Here is a 13,746-nt window from a genome sequence, read left to right as displayed (position 1 = left end):
GCTTAAAATTTTGTTTTATTTTTAGTATTCGTTTATTTCAGAGGTCTTTAAGGAGACATTAAAACAAACAAAGAAACATGGGCTCATTTTGAAACCTGGAATCAGGTTGTGGATGAAACTGCTTAAGATTAAAAAATGAATAAGAAAAAATGCAAGTTTAGAAGAGGAACCTTGCAGACGATGTGCATTGAAGGCTTCAACAGAGGAAGATAGCCATGTCGAAAAGACTTAAGAAGTATGAAGAGGTAGTGAAACTACTAGGAGAAAATGATTCAAATGGAAACAGGGAGTGAGGATTTCAAGCGAAACAAGTAGTCGACAATTCTAAATGTCTCAAAAGCATTTCAAACAAAACTTGTTCACATAGTTCACATCAAGTTAGAATCTTGCACCCAACCAGATTATTCAACATACAGAGTAAAATAAAGCCATATTGAGACTAGCAGAAAACCAAGGGTGTTTATTGCCACTACCCCTCCACTAAAGGGCCATCTATGAAGGATGTACTTCAGGCCAGGCTATAATCCCAGCACTCGGGGAGGCTGAGGCGGGAGAACTGCTTAAGACTAGGAGTTTGAGATCATCCCTGGCAATGTGGTAAGACCTTGTCACTACAAAAAAAGCCATTTGTGGTGGCGCACGCCTTTAGTCCCAGCTCCTTGGGAGGCTGTGGTGGGAGGATCGCGTCAGCCCAGGAGGTGGGGGCTGCAGTGAGCTGTAATCGCACCACTGCACTCCAGCCTGGGCAACAGCAAGACCTCGTCTCAAAAAAATAAAACAAAAAGGATGTACTTCAGAAAGATGGAAACTGAATTCAGAAGGGAGGAATGAGAAGGAAAGGTTGCTAAGAAATCGATAAACACATAGATAAATCTAAATTAAGCATAGCCATTAAAAATCAGTAACAACGATATGAGGATGACTAACTGGGATGACTGAAAGCAAGGTGAAGCTAAAATATAAAAAAGTATGTAGGATGAGCTGGAGGGTGCATTTACTTGCATTTCTAGCATTGGATAGGAGGAGACTAGAGATGCTGATTGGCATTAAACTCGAGTCAACACTGCAGACAACCAGGGATAGTCATATGTAACTTCTGAGCCAGCAGAACAGAAGTAACACTGAAGAAAGTTCAGTGCAAGAAAAGGCAGAACAGAAGTGAGGTTAAAAAATGAGAAGGAAATAAAAAGCATGGTATATCGAAATCATAAAATAAAAGGGTGAATTAATCCAATAGGTCAGTAATCTCCATAAATGTAAATGACTTACATTTAACAGTTAGTGGACAAAATCTTTGGATATAAAAACTAAAATCCAACTACATACTGTTTATAAGAGCCACACCTAAAATAAAATTACCAGAAATGCTGAAAGTAAGAAAAAGGTTACTAGAAAAATAATGCAAAAAGAAGGCTGTATCAAATAGAATAGAATAGAATTTAAAATAGAGTCAAATAGAATTTAACGGAAAATGTCATCAGTTGTAAAGAAAGTTACTTATAATGATAAAGGAATTATACCTGAAAGAGGTATGTGTTCCTAAAGGATATGTATAAAACCCCATGCCCAACAAGCACACATGTCTAAGCTTATGTGAACCATTTATAAAAATTGATTATCTACAACTTCATAGAGTCAGTCTTAAATATCAACAATTCTGTATTAATAAGATAATGTTCTCTGAGCATTATACAATAAGTAGTAGAGGCAAACCTCAAAAAAGAGCATTTGAAGAATTAAAAAAGATACTTCTAAGTAACTCCAAGGTCAAAGACCAGTGAATTGGAAGATTTTTGGAACTTAATACGTGCCAAAACTTGTAGAATGCATTTAATGGAGTACTTAGAAAGAAATGTGTAACGTTAAATATGTATTAGAAAAGGAAAAGGACTGAAAACTGATGAGCTAAAGGTTCCATTTAAGAAGTTACAAAAAGTCATTGAATAAACTTGAAGAAAAGAAATGCTAAAATTTAGAAATTTAAAAACTGGGAAAGAAAAACAGTCTTCAAAAAGCCTAATGGAAAAGATAAACTTCTGCCCAGATATGACAAGAAAAAAGGTACAAATAAATAATATTAATGATGAAATGGGTGATACAACTACAAATGTCTTGTTCAGTATACATTCAAAAACAGAGTATTCAGAATGTATTAGTATTTTTTAAAGGGCACAGTTCTACATAGGCATTTTTTAGTCTAAAGTTTTAATTGATACAGCTCTTTGTATTAATTTGCTAGGGCCACCGTAACAAAACACCACAGAGTAGGTGGCTTGAAGAGCAGAAATTTATTTTCTCACAGTTCTGGAGGGTAGAAATTTGAGATCATGGTGCCAGGAGAGTGGGTTTCTCCTGAGGCCTCTCTCCTTGGCTGTGACCTCATGCACATCCCTGGTGTCTCATCCTGTGTCCGCATTTCTTCTTATAAGGATACCCTTCGTGTCCGGAATTTATTCCTTCTGGTGGGTTCTTGGTCTCGCTGACTTCAAGAATAAAGCCGCAGACGTTCGCGATGAGTGTTACAGCTCTTAAAGATGGTGTGTCCAGAGTTTGTTCCTTCAGATGTTCAGGTGTGCCTGGAGTTTCTTCCTTCCGGTAGGTTTGTGGTCTCGCTGACGTCAGGAGTGAGGCCACAGACCTTCATAGTGAGTGTTACAGCTCTTAAAGGTGGCACGTCCGGAGTTGTTTGTTCCTCCTGGTGAGTTTGTGATCTCACTGACTTCAGGAATGAAGCCGCAGACCCTTGCGGTGAGTGTTACAGCTCATAAAGGCAGTGCGGACCCAAAGAGTGAGCAGCAGCAAGATTCATTGTGAAGAGCGAAAGAACAAAGCTTCCACAGCGTGCAATGGGACCCAAGCGGGTTGCTGCTGCTGGCTTGGGTGGCCAGCTTTTATTCCCTTATTTTGCCCTGCCCATGTCTTGCTGATTGGTCCATTTTACAGAGTGCTGATTGGTCCATTTACAGAATGCTGATTGGTGCATTTACAATCCTTTACCTAGACACAGAGTGCTGATTGGTACATTTTTACAGAGTGCTGATTGGTACATTTACAATCCTTTAGCTAGACACAGAGTGCTGATTGGTGTGTTTTTACAGAGTGCTGATTGGTGCATTTATAATCCTTTAGCTAGATGCAGAGCACTGATTGGTGCGTTTTTACAGAGTGCTGATTGGTGCATTTACAATCCTTTAGCTAGACACAGAGTGCTGATTGGTGCGCTTACAATCCTCTAGCTAGACAGAAAAGTTCTCCAAGTCCCCACTCGACCCAAGACGTCCAACTGGCTTCACCTCTCACCTTGAGCTTGAGTTAGGACCCACCCTAACAGCCACGTTTTAACTTCATCACCCCTGTAAAGGCCCTATAGGAGGGAATGGTAGAAGTGATGAAAGCTGAGCCTGAGGTTTGGAGGAATTGGAAGAGGAAATAGTTTATTCAACTGAACAAACATATTTTGAGGACTTCATTTTCCAGGACTGGTTCTAAGTGCTGGAGATTCACAGAATAGTTCAGTGCACTTCCTCTACTCCAGTTGCTCTTGGTCTAGTGAAATAGACAAAAGCAAGTCACAATTTTAGTGGAAAGGGAGCTACAGGAGAACAGAGGAAGGGCACATGGCATTTTGGTGATTATTTCTTCCTCTTTTTCCTGTTCCTGTCCTCCTTCTTTCTTCTTCTAGCTTAAGATGGCTTCCCAGAAGTAGTGGCATGGGCAGAATATTTGGAATATGTAGGAATTAAGCACCCAGAATAGTAAGGGTTACCAGGAAGGAAATAGTCATGCAAAAGCTCAGAGGCCAGAAGGCTCTACGAAATCTCAGGAAAATGCCTAAATCAATTGCTGTTGACTGAGATGTGGAGAGCAGAGGTCAGGCAGGTCGAGGACGGAGGGAGTGCTGGAGATGGAAACCCAGCTTCAACTTGAATGCTTTATCACATCTCAGTTGGGAGCTCTCGGTAATGCATGAGGTCACCCAGAGTTAGGTTGGAGATAATAGGACTAAGAATAGAGCTTTTCAAATCAGCAGTTAGTTATTAGAAGACAGGAATTAGTTAAAGGAGATGAAAAGAGATCCAACTGGTGGACCAGAGTCTCAGCGCAAAAGTAGTCAGTAACCTCTGGTGGAGGCCATGGAGACGGGCCTGAAGCATGGCTGTTGGTTTTGGTACTAAGACAGAAGTTAGTGTGTTGGGTCACAGTCTGCCCAGGTGAGGAATGGCTGTGGCCCTCAGCTGGGCTGGGAGGCTGGCTGGGAGTGGAGGGCTGGGAGTTGTCAAAGAGGAGCCAAGTTTGAGATTTCTGCAAGTTCAGAGGGTTTTTTCCCCATTCTGTTGCCTGCATATAATAAACATCACTTAATATTTTATATAATTATTTTAAAATAAATTTTAAAATAATTGTTCATTGCTTATATCTTGTGGTATTTGGACATAAATCAGACATAAATCATGTTGTAAGCTAACTGTATTAAGACTTGACATCTGTGGATGGATTTTTAATAGCTGATATATTAACAAAACTTCATTTATATGCATATGGTTATTATGGTATATAGATGTGTTTATTTTGTTATAGGTACCTTGTTCTGTATGCTTTGAGAATTTCCCTTTTAAAAACAATTTAATGAGGAATTCCTGATGTTCGCATGTGTGTATGTATGTGTATGTGTTTTCTTAGAAGTCTAAGAAAAATTAATCAAGGGAAGAAGTGTATTTTTCTCTTCATTTAACTATATAATATGGCATTGTCTCATGAGTCATATGATCCCATTCAGTGACTTGGGAAGAAGTAAAATAAGAGATAGTTCTAAAACAACAGTGACGGCCAGGCACAGTGGCTCACAACTATAATCTCAGTACTTTGGAAGGCCAAGACAGGAGGGTGGCTTGAGCCCAGAAGTTCAAGACCAGTCTAGACAACATAGTGAGACCCTGTCTCAAGAAAGACAGACAGAGAGAGAGAGAGAGAGAAATTAGCCAGGTATGGTGACCATGCCTGTAGTCTCAGCTACTCTGGAGGCTGAGGGAAGAGGATTGATTGAACCCAGGAGGTGGAGGCTACACAGAGAGCTGTGATGATACTACTGTGATCCAGCCTGGGTGACAGAGTGAGACGCTGTCTCAAAAACTAGTAATATAACACAAACACTTTAGTACATCAGAAGCATGGTTTTTTATTTTGAAAAGGTTTGAAATACCTATTTCTGAGTGGTATTAAGTTACTGCATATTTTAGCTCATTTAAGATCATATTTAATTGTTAGGTTGTCATTTACAATCCTGCCATTTAGTCCCAGCTACTCGGGAGGCTGAGGCAGGAGAATGGCATGAACCCGGGAGGTGGAGCTTGCAGTGAGCCGAGATCGCACCACTGCACTCCAGCCTGGGTGACAAAGCGAGACTCCGTCTCAAGAAAAAAAAAAAGAAAAAAGGGCAATGTTACTAATTTTTGTCTCTATAACTGTGTAAGCTCTGGATGTATCTGTAACTGACCCCATGCAGTTATGTAGAAATTTTGGAGGGGAGGAGGATAAGAAGAGTCTCAAATGAATTGTGAAATTTTATTCTTTACTTTAAGAAATAGTTTATGAGGGGAAAAATGAATATAACTGATTGTAGAATAATAAAAATTTAAAAGGTACCTAGTTTGGTATCAGGCATGCCACTAATTAGGAACATCCGTGTAAAAGTTTCATGTGCCACGTGAGTCCTGGAGCAGCAGAAGTTGATACCCTTTCAGTGAGGCTCCGATCTGTATCATTTTGTATATTTACAGTTGCAGTTCTGCCTTTCTATCTTTTTTTTTTCCAGCCGATATTTAAATAAGGCTTTTCATATCTGGTCCAAGAAAGAAAAATTCTCACCCACTTTTATAAACAATATAATATCTCACACTGGCACGGAACATTCGGCACCTGCCTGGATGCTGCTCTCCAAGATTGCTGGCTCCTCACCCAGGCTGGACTACAGCAGAATAGTACAATCCTGGGAGAAAATCAGCAGGTTTGTATCTTCTATTGTAACCAGTAATGACACTGAAGAGTCTTAGAAACAAAACCCAAGGCTTAAGGAAGTGGGCTTTTTCACAGCTATTCATATACAGAGAGCTTCTGTTTAAAACCTGGTATAAAACAAGTGTGAAAAAAATAAGAATCATGTTTAACCCATTTCCCCTTTGTCTAAGTACATTAAGTGCCTTGATGTTCCCCCAGCTTGACTCCTAAGCCATGCTACCTACCCTGCTTCCTCCAGTGTTAATCCAGAAGAAGGGCCTTTGTTGGCAGCAGTGTTTAACTTGCTTCTCCCTCCGTGTTTCTCCTGCCCTTCCTCTAGTCAGCAGAATCCCAATTCAAACACGTTAGGACATATTCTCTGTGTGATTGGGCATATTGCAAAGCAGCTTCCTAAGAGCACCCGGGACAAAGTGACTGGTGAGTGTCTGCTGGAGAATCTTACGTGAAAATGCATTGCTGTTCATTTCAGGTATGTGTGTGTGTGTGTATATATATACCTGAATATATTTAAGCAGTTGAACTTCAGGGGTTTTGACTTCCTTCATAGATGCTGTCAAGTGTAAGCTGAATGGATTTCAGTGGTCTCTAGAGGTGATCAGTTCAGCTGTTGACGCCTTGCAGAGGCTTTGTAGAGCATCTGCAGAGACACCAGCAGAGGAGCAGGTATGGCCAGACTTTCCCTGATGTGTTTCTGACTTTTTTGAGCTTAGGATGTTACTGTATGTGTTTTGAAGTTTGAGGAGCATTCTCTATAAATAAGAGGACGTGTAAGGATGTCCCCAGCAGCTATTGCCGCAACAAGGCAAGGTTTACATAACTAGCAATTGACGTTCCCCAAGAAGATTTAGCTGCCGAAGAGACATGGCTCCCTTAGATGGTCACCACCTTGATCGCAGGTGCAAGTGTCTGTAGGTAGGCATTCCTGTTGATTGTCTGTCATTTCCTGATGAGAATTCTGCAAGGTTATCTTTCTCCTTGACTTCCACTCTCATTCCAAGAACATTTATAGGCAGTTTTCCACTTAAGCAGGAAGTTCCCCCAGAACAGGTTTCCGACCTTTTGATAAGTCATAATCTTGGACATGCCTGTCCTGTTACTATGCGGTTACACTATTCAAATATCTCTTGTTGGTATCATGTCCCCAAAGTTGCCTATAGCCCAGAGCTAATGTTTTTATATGTGCATAAACAGAAATCCAAATCAGTGATTTATGGGAGGCAGAGTTACTTTGACTCCTTAAAGGGTATGCGTACCAGTAACTGAAGAAATCATTTTATTACCATATATTTATTCTGTTTTTATCATGAGATACACTCTTAGTACCAATCATAATGAAAAAATTTAGAGCTGGGGTTATTAATAATGGCTACAGAAAACAAAAATTAAATAATTGCTGGGATATATTTAAGTTTTCCAGAATTAAAGAAAATGGTGGCTTCAGCTGATCTCCCCAACTGCCTTCCTGTGTTTCCTTTTCTTGACCAAGTTCATTAGAAAAAGCCCTTCCTTAAGATGTTACATTTTCTACTTCTAACAGATCAATTAAAACAATGATTGTAACTTTTTTGCTTGGGACTTAAGACTGTTGACCTATTTCTTACGAAATGGTGTCTGGTGTTTTTCTGGTATCTATCTTTAAGCTCTTTTATTGATGAAAGGGATACTTGCATTATTTGATTTTTCTAACCCTTTATCTCAAGACCCAAGAAATTATATGAAAAAATTTTATTTTTATTTTTGAGATGGAGTCTCACTCCGTTGCCCAGGCTGGAGTACAGTGGCGCAATCTCAGCTCACTGTAACCTCCGCCTCCTGGGTTCAAGCAATTCTCGTGCCTCAGTCTCCCGAGTAGCTGGGATTACAGGCACATGCTATCAGGCCCAGCTAATTTTTGTATTTTTAGTAGAGACAGGGTTTCACCATGTTGGCCAGGCTGGTCTCAAACTCCTGATCTCAAGTTATCGCCTGCTTCAGCCTCCCAAAGTGCTGGGATTACAGGTGTGGTAAGACTGAGGAAAGAGTAATCAGGGAGGAATTTACGTAACAGACTATGAAACCGCAAGCCTTCCAGGCTCAGTGGTACACAACTTACTACCGGCAAAGCTGGGACTAGAACTAAGGCCTCTGACTTTTTCCTAATTTTCTTTTCGCCAGCACTGGTTGGAAAAAGAATCATGTGTACAGCGCGCAGTCAGGGCCTAGGAAGTCATCTGCTGCTTGCTGCTGGCCCAGGGCCATTAGGACGGTGGTTACATTGTCATGAGAGCCTATGAGGAAGGCAAGAACTGTGTTCAGGTTAGACACTAAGAGCTGGAAATGGGTGGGGCTTACTACTGCATTAGCAAAGACCGCCACGGTTTTAATCTGCCGACACAACCTCACTTGGTGGTTGACAGAGGAGCAAGGCCCTGAGATTTTCTGGAATGTTAGGATATTTTCAATCCATGTGACCCGCTTGTTTCCCCTAAACACACTTCTCCTTTTCTTTTCTCTGTAAGTGAATATCATTTATTTTACTGAGAGCAACAGATTACCCAAAGATATAGCTCAGCAGCAGTATATATGAAAGGACTGTGGTCTTTGGGCATTTTTGTGATCTGTTTTGTGACTGTTATTAAAAAATTGATGAGATCTTGTGTCAGTAGAAATAGTGTCTAGAACAAGAGGAGCAGTGGTCCTGTGTCCTGGCTGATAAGTCAGTATCAGTGACAGATTTACAGAGAAGTGTTGATGAGATTGAATATAACTAGAGGAGAGCAGTTAAATAAGGGCATCAAAAAGCAAGTTCTGTAAGGAACTGCAGAAGGGCCTGGAGTCTTTAGCATGGAGAAGGGAGGGGTTGGGGACAGTAGGCTGCCTAGCTAAATTCAAATTTATGAAGGACTTTCAAATAAAAGAATTGGATTTATTTGGTATTCCCAGACAACCTATCTGGACCAATGAATAGAAATTATAAGTTTTGGTGAACTGCAGAGAAGACTTACTGAGGTCTGCCCAAAATGGAGGGCTTGCCCCAGAGCATGGCCCTTGTTATGGGAGGTATTCGGGAGAAGCTGGACAAGAACTTGGAACGGGCCACCATGTGGAGAGGATGCCAGGACTGGGCGGCCTTGTCGGCTTTCCCAGATTCTGTGATACCGAAACTTACTAGTCATAGTGCCCAGGTTCTGGCCTGAGTACTGTGGGATCAAGCACAAGAATTGCAGAAACTCTGGGCCAATGTTCTGGTCCAGGTTGTGCAATCTATTAAAACTTTAAATGCAATAGTTCTTTTGAAAGTAATAAAGGCAATAGTCTCAAGATACATTAGGGCAAGTCAGACTAGAAATGCTGCTCACAGTGGTGGCTTGCCAGGCTGTGGTACTGCCAGGCACTGGATGGTGGTTACCACAGGTCCCTCCCTAAGGCACTGCAGCGGAGCAGGGGAGGTGCATGCACATCAGCAGATAGTTTCAACATAATGTAACCATTCCTAAAGTAAAAGTCGGCATCGGGTAGCATGGAAGCAAGGGGATGGAGGCGCTTAGCTCAACCGAGGTGTTTTGGAATATGGTTTCCTGCAGAAAACGAGGTCCGAGAATTCTAGAACGTGGTTGGGAGCTCTCTTGACATAGAGGAACAGTCCCATGTGCACTGGAAGTGACCCCTTGAAGTTATTGTCATCAATAAGAGACACAGAACACTTGTCCCTAATGAATAAATTTCAGAAGAATAGCAACTCTATTTTATGTCTTTAAAAAATGTTGATCACAGTAGTTAATTCATCATCTGTATATGCCAGCAAAACTACAGCTTATTTCTGTATTTTTGGAGGAGCACTACTATTATAGATCTCTTACAAATTACTACCTGGGGTCGTTGTAAATACATGGCCTTTTGCTCTTATAGGGCAAATGTAAAAAGAAAGATGATATATACACTGTTCTTTATAAATTCCACTTAGCCAGTACTCATGGCTAGATTGCTAAATGCATGTCATTGTGGTTTTGGACAAATTGTGGGAAAGAGGAAAGCTAGAAAGCAGCCCTACAGCCTATCCATTTGAAGAGCATAGTTTCTTCTGAGAACATGGTGTTTCATGGGTAGTCGGGGAGATGTGCAGGGCCCTTCAGAGATGACTTTGACTTGCCATAGGAATTGCTGAAGCAGGTGTGTGGGGGTGTACTGTCCACCTGCGAGCACCACCTCTCCAACGTCGTTCTCAAGGAGAATGGAACAGGGAATATGGACGAAGACCTGTTGGTAAGCGACTGCTTTTCCCAACCATTCTTTTCGCTTCCATTTTATCAGTGAGGTTTTATTAAAGATGACCTTGTAATGTATGCTTTAAATGCTTTTAACAAAAGGGCTGTCTTAGCCTAGAGCTTACTCTCTCTTTTTAGAAGATATTTTTAAATTGATAACCTATTCATTTTTTTCTTATATACTTGTTATCGGGAGGGGGGGGAAACTCAATGATATATGCTTCATCTAGTTCAGTCTTACGAGAAGCCTGATTTCAGTAGGTAAAACACAGTATGTGTTGTAAGGTTGGTATAGTCACACTTAGAAATATAAGGTAAGAAATAATAATGTGAGTATACTGTTTTTGGTTTGTGTGTTTGCTTTTTTAAAAATTTAACATGTCTTCTGAGCTGTTTGAACATCAGACAGTAGAACTGGGGAATAGTGCTGAGCCATTGCCAAGTAATGACTGAAATACAATGAGAGATTTGACAATTCAAAACACAGGTGACCTGGGAGCCCTGAGATTGTTTTCCATGGCACCCCTGCTTTAGAAACTGTAAACAGTGCGAGAGATTCCCGTGAGCCAGGACGGGACAGTTGGCTGATTTCAGTGGCTGCCTGGGGGCAAGATGTATGGCAGTAATTCTGGTTCCAGCATCTGACTCTGTCCAGTAAAGGAAATGAGCTGCTTTTTGATGCCATTCAGTACAGGTCATCATTTAACCAAAGCGGGCCATTTTTCTCATAGATTTAAATTAGTAGAGCACATCTTTTCTGTGTTCAGTTTCTGCTTGTTGGCCTAGCTCTCCTAACTCCCAGTGACCACAGACCAAGCTTAGATTTGTTAAAAGAGAAGACCGTTGCGCTTGAGGCACTACTGTGCACGTGATCAGTAAAACAAAGCCTCACTGTGGGAACCTGGATGCTTTAGGTAAGAGCACCAGGGAGTGTAGCACAGGCTTGGCCCAGGGTTTCTAGAGGGTCTTACTCTTCTCATTTCTACCCACATTAAGAAAGATGCTTAATATGGTCAGTGAGTCTTGTCCCCACCCCCCTCCCCCAGGTTTTTTTCAACTGTTAACCGTGTCGTCAAAATCTACTCTTCAGTCAAAATATACTATGGAGAGGTTTTGCCTTATACACATAGTTTCATTCTTGCTTCTTTAAATAGAACTTAAATTTTTTTTTAATGAAGAGATACAGTATTTCAAGATTCTTTTAAACCCATATACTTTGTTATTGGCTTTCTTACCCTAGAATAAGCTTTTATTTGACATTTTACTATTCAGCATCATCCCTCCATTTGGGGTGTAAATAAAAAAAGAACAATATTACTTAGTTGTTAAACTGAATGTATGAATAAACACAGCATGGCAGCTGTGAGCAGGTTTTGGATGGGGTCTACATAGAAAAATAATCTGGAGGGCAACTTGAAAATATGTTTCAAAATGTAAAGTAGCTTTATATACTCTTTAGCTTGGATTTTACTTCTGAGGAAAGAGAGCGGTATCTAAGGATACACAGGTGTTCACCAGAGCTAATCGAAACATTAGCAAAGTGAAACAGCATCAGTGTTCATTAATACTGGAATAGTGCAGTAAGTTATGATGACAGTCCTAGTTTTAAAATGGCATGCTTATGTAGTCATTAAACATGTGTCATATATATTGACATGAAACGATGCCTAATGTTCAAAGTAATCATTGCAGACTTCAAAATACTATACTTGGTAAGTGTATAAGAAAAGTCAACATAAAGCCGTGTGACTATAGAAATACTTTGAAAAAGTTATACACAAAAACAATGATGTCTCCGGGTGGTAAGGTTATAGGTAGATGTATCCCAGTTTACCCAAGATAACCCTGGCGTACACCTATTTTCACAACATAATTCTAAATAGCACCCCCTTTTACTTGCAGATGTGTCTAGATTTAGATGATAAAATTATATGCTTGCCCTAATTTTTGATGAGTTTCATTACATAGTGACTAAGTTTTTACAATAGCCATGTATTTTTATGAAACGAAAAGTAGTAACATTGTTTTAAATTTGGGGGTAAAGGAAATACTCCATTGACATGTCCTTAATCTAGCTAGAGTTCACTTTTCTTTTGCCTTATTTTTACTGTAAAACCAATTATCTTTGTAGGTGAAGTACATTTTTACCTTAGGGGATATAGCCCAGCTGTGTCCAGCCAGGGTGGAGAAGCGCGTCTTCCTTCTGATTCAGTCCGTCCTGGCTTCGTCTGCTGATGCTGACCATTGTAAGGCACTTTTAATCATACTCTATACCATGCATGCCGTTTCAAGGTTCTGTCAGTAACTTTCTCTCCCTTCCTTGCAGTACTGTCATCTCAAGGCAGCAGTGATGCCCCAGCATCTCAGCCACCCTCCCAGGTCAGAGGTTCTGTCATGCCCTCTGTGATTAGAGCACATGCCATCATTACCTTAGGTAAGAAAAACGTGGGAGAATGGGGCTTGACATCAAGTTCTGTGTGTAGCTGTTGTCTTAAGTAAGCCCAGCCATGGGACTGTGTCAGGGGCTGCCGAGCCTGTCTGTGTCTGCTCTCGGCCATGTGGTTCCTAGAGGTGGCTCTGATCTGAGTGCTGAGCTCTGCATAACCACGTGCTGGTCATGAGAGCCCTCAGGCTGGTAACTCCCCAAGACTCAGGTACTCTCTAGAGGGTCTAGAGGGAGCTTTTGTTTTTTAGTAGGGTTATGTTAATTTATTACAATTATACCTGTTTGTGTAATTTTTTTCAATACCTTCACTTGACTTTAATATTCCTGTAATTTTTTTATATTCATAATGCAGCACCACGAAGTCTGTTCATCAAGAACTGTGCCGGGCACTGCACTGAGTTCTGGAAATGAAGAAATAAATTTTCCTTAAAAGGAAATGGTTTATTTAATACTTTGCAGAACTCGCTAGATGACTATTTACATATTTCTCCATGAACTCAAACTATTTTTAATCTTGAAAACACCGACCTCTGTGCTGGAAATTGTATTTTGTTTTTTTTTTTTCCTTTAGTGTGAGTGTATATTTCATGCTACCTAAGTTATTAATTTTTTTGTAATATTAGTTATTTTTCAAATACCCAAGAATTGCAAAACATTTCCCAGGCACAAAAGAAACATACAAACAAAACTCAGCAGCCTTTTCAACTATGAACAAGAAAGAAAGAAAGGGGACATGCATTCTTTCCTATTTACCTAGCTCAGATTTCAAATTCAGCCATGGGTATTTAGCATCTGTCGAGGATATGTATGATCAGGAGTAAAATGTTTCATCTCTCAGGCTTTGCTGATCATTTTCCAGGTAAGTGGATAACTGCGAAATTCAAATATTGACTTTAAAAGGAAGGTGTTTTTATTAGTGTAAAGGAACATCCCATAGTATATAACTCCTGGGGGGTTTATTTCTCCTTAGGTATTTTTATTCGAATATTCAAGATGGGTCTGTCTGCCTTTAGTTTTTTGTTGTTTGTGATTGTGGGCATG

At 40.4% G+C, this 13,746-nt stretch overlaps 1 protein-coding gene across 3 annotated transcripts in view; it reads left to right on the top strand.

Annotated features, from left to right (window-relative positions):
* NCAPD3 (non-SMC condensin II complex subunit D3) overlaps window positions 1-13,746 on the top strand; it is a 71,062-nt gene that overhangs the window by 32,999 nt on the left and 24,317 nt on the right. For all 3 annotated transcript variants that reach the window (XM_055273827.2, XM_055273826.2, XM_055273825.2), the window contains exons 17-22: window positions 5,813-6,004; window positions 6,335-6,432; window positions 6,563-6,678; window positions 10,150-10,257; window positions 12,391-12,505; window positions 12,586-12,693. In XM_055273827.2, the coding sequence (XP_055129802.1) occupies window positions 5,813-6,004; window positions 6,335-6,432; window positions 6,563-6,678; window positions 10,150-10,257; window positions 12,391-12,505; window positions 12,586-12,693 (737 nt within the window). The remainder of the gene's footprint in view (window positions 1-5,812; window positions 6,005-6,334; window positions 6,433-6,562; window positions 6,679-10,149; window positions 10,258-12,390; window positions 12,506-12,585; window positions 12,694-13,746) is intronic.

This window comes from Symphalangus syndactylus, chromosome 3 (genome assembly GCF_028878055.3).
Source record: "Symphalangus syndactylus isolate Jambi chromosome 3, NHGRI_mSymSyn1-v2.1_pri, whole genome shotgun sequence".
Taxonomy (NCBI): Eukaryota; Metazoa; Chordata; class Mammalia; order Primates; family Hylobatidae; genus Symphalangus; species Symphalangus syndactylus.
The sequence above is the reverse complement of the archived record's forward strand: the minus strand, read 5'-3'. Positions and strand labels throughout refer to the sequence as shown.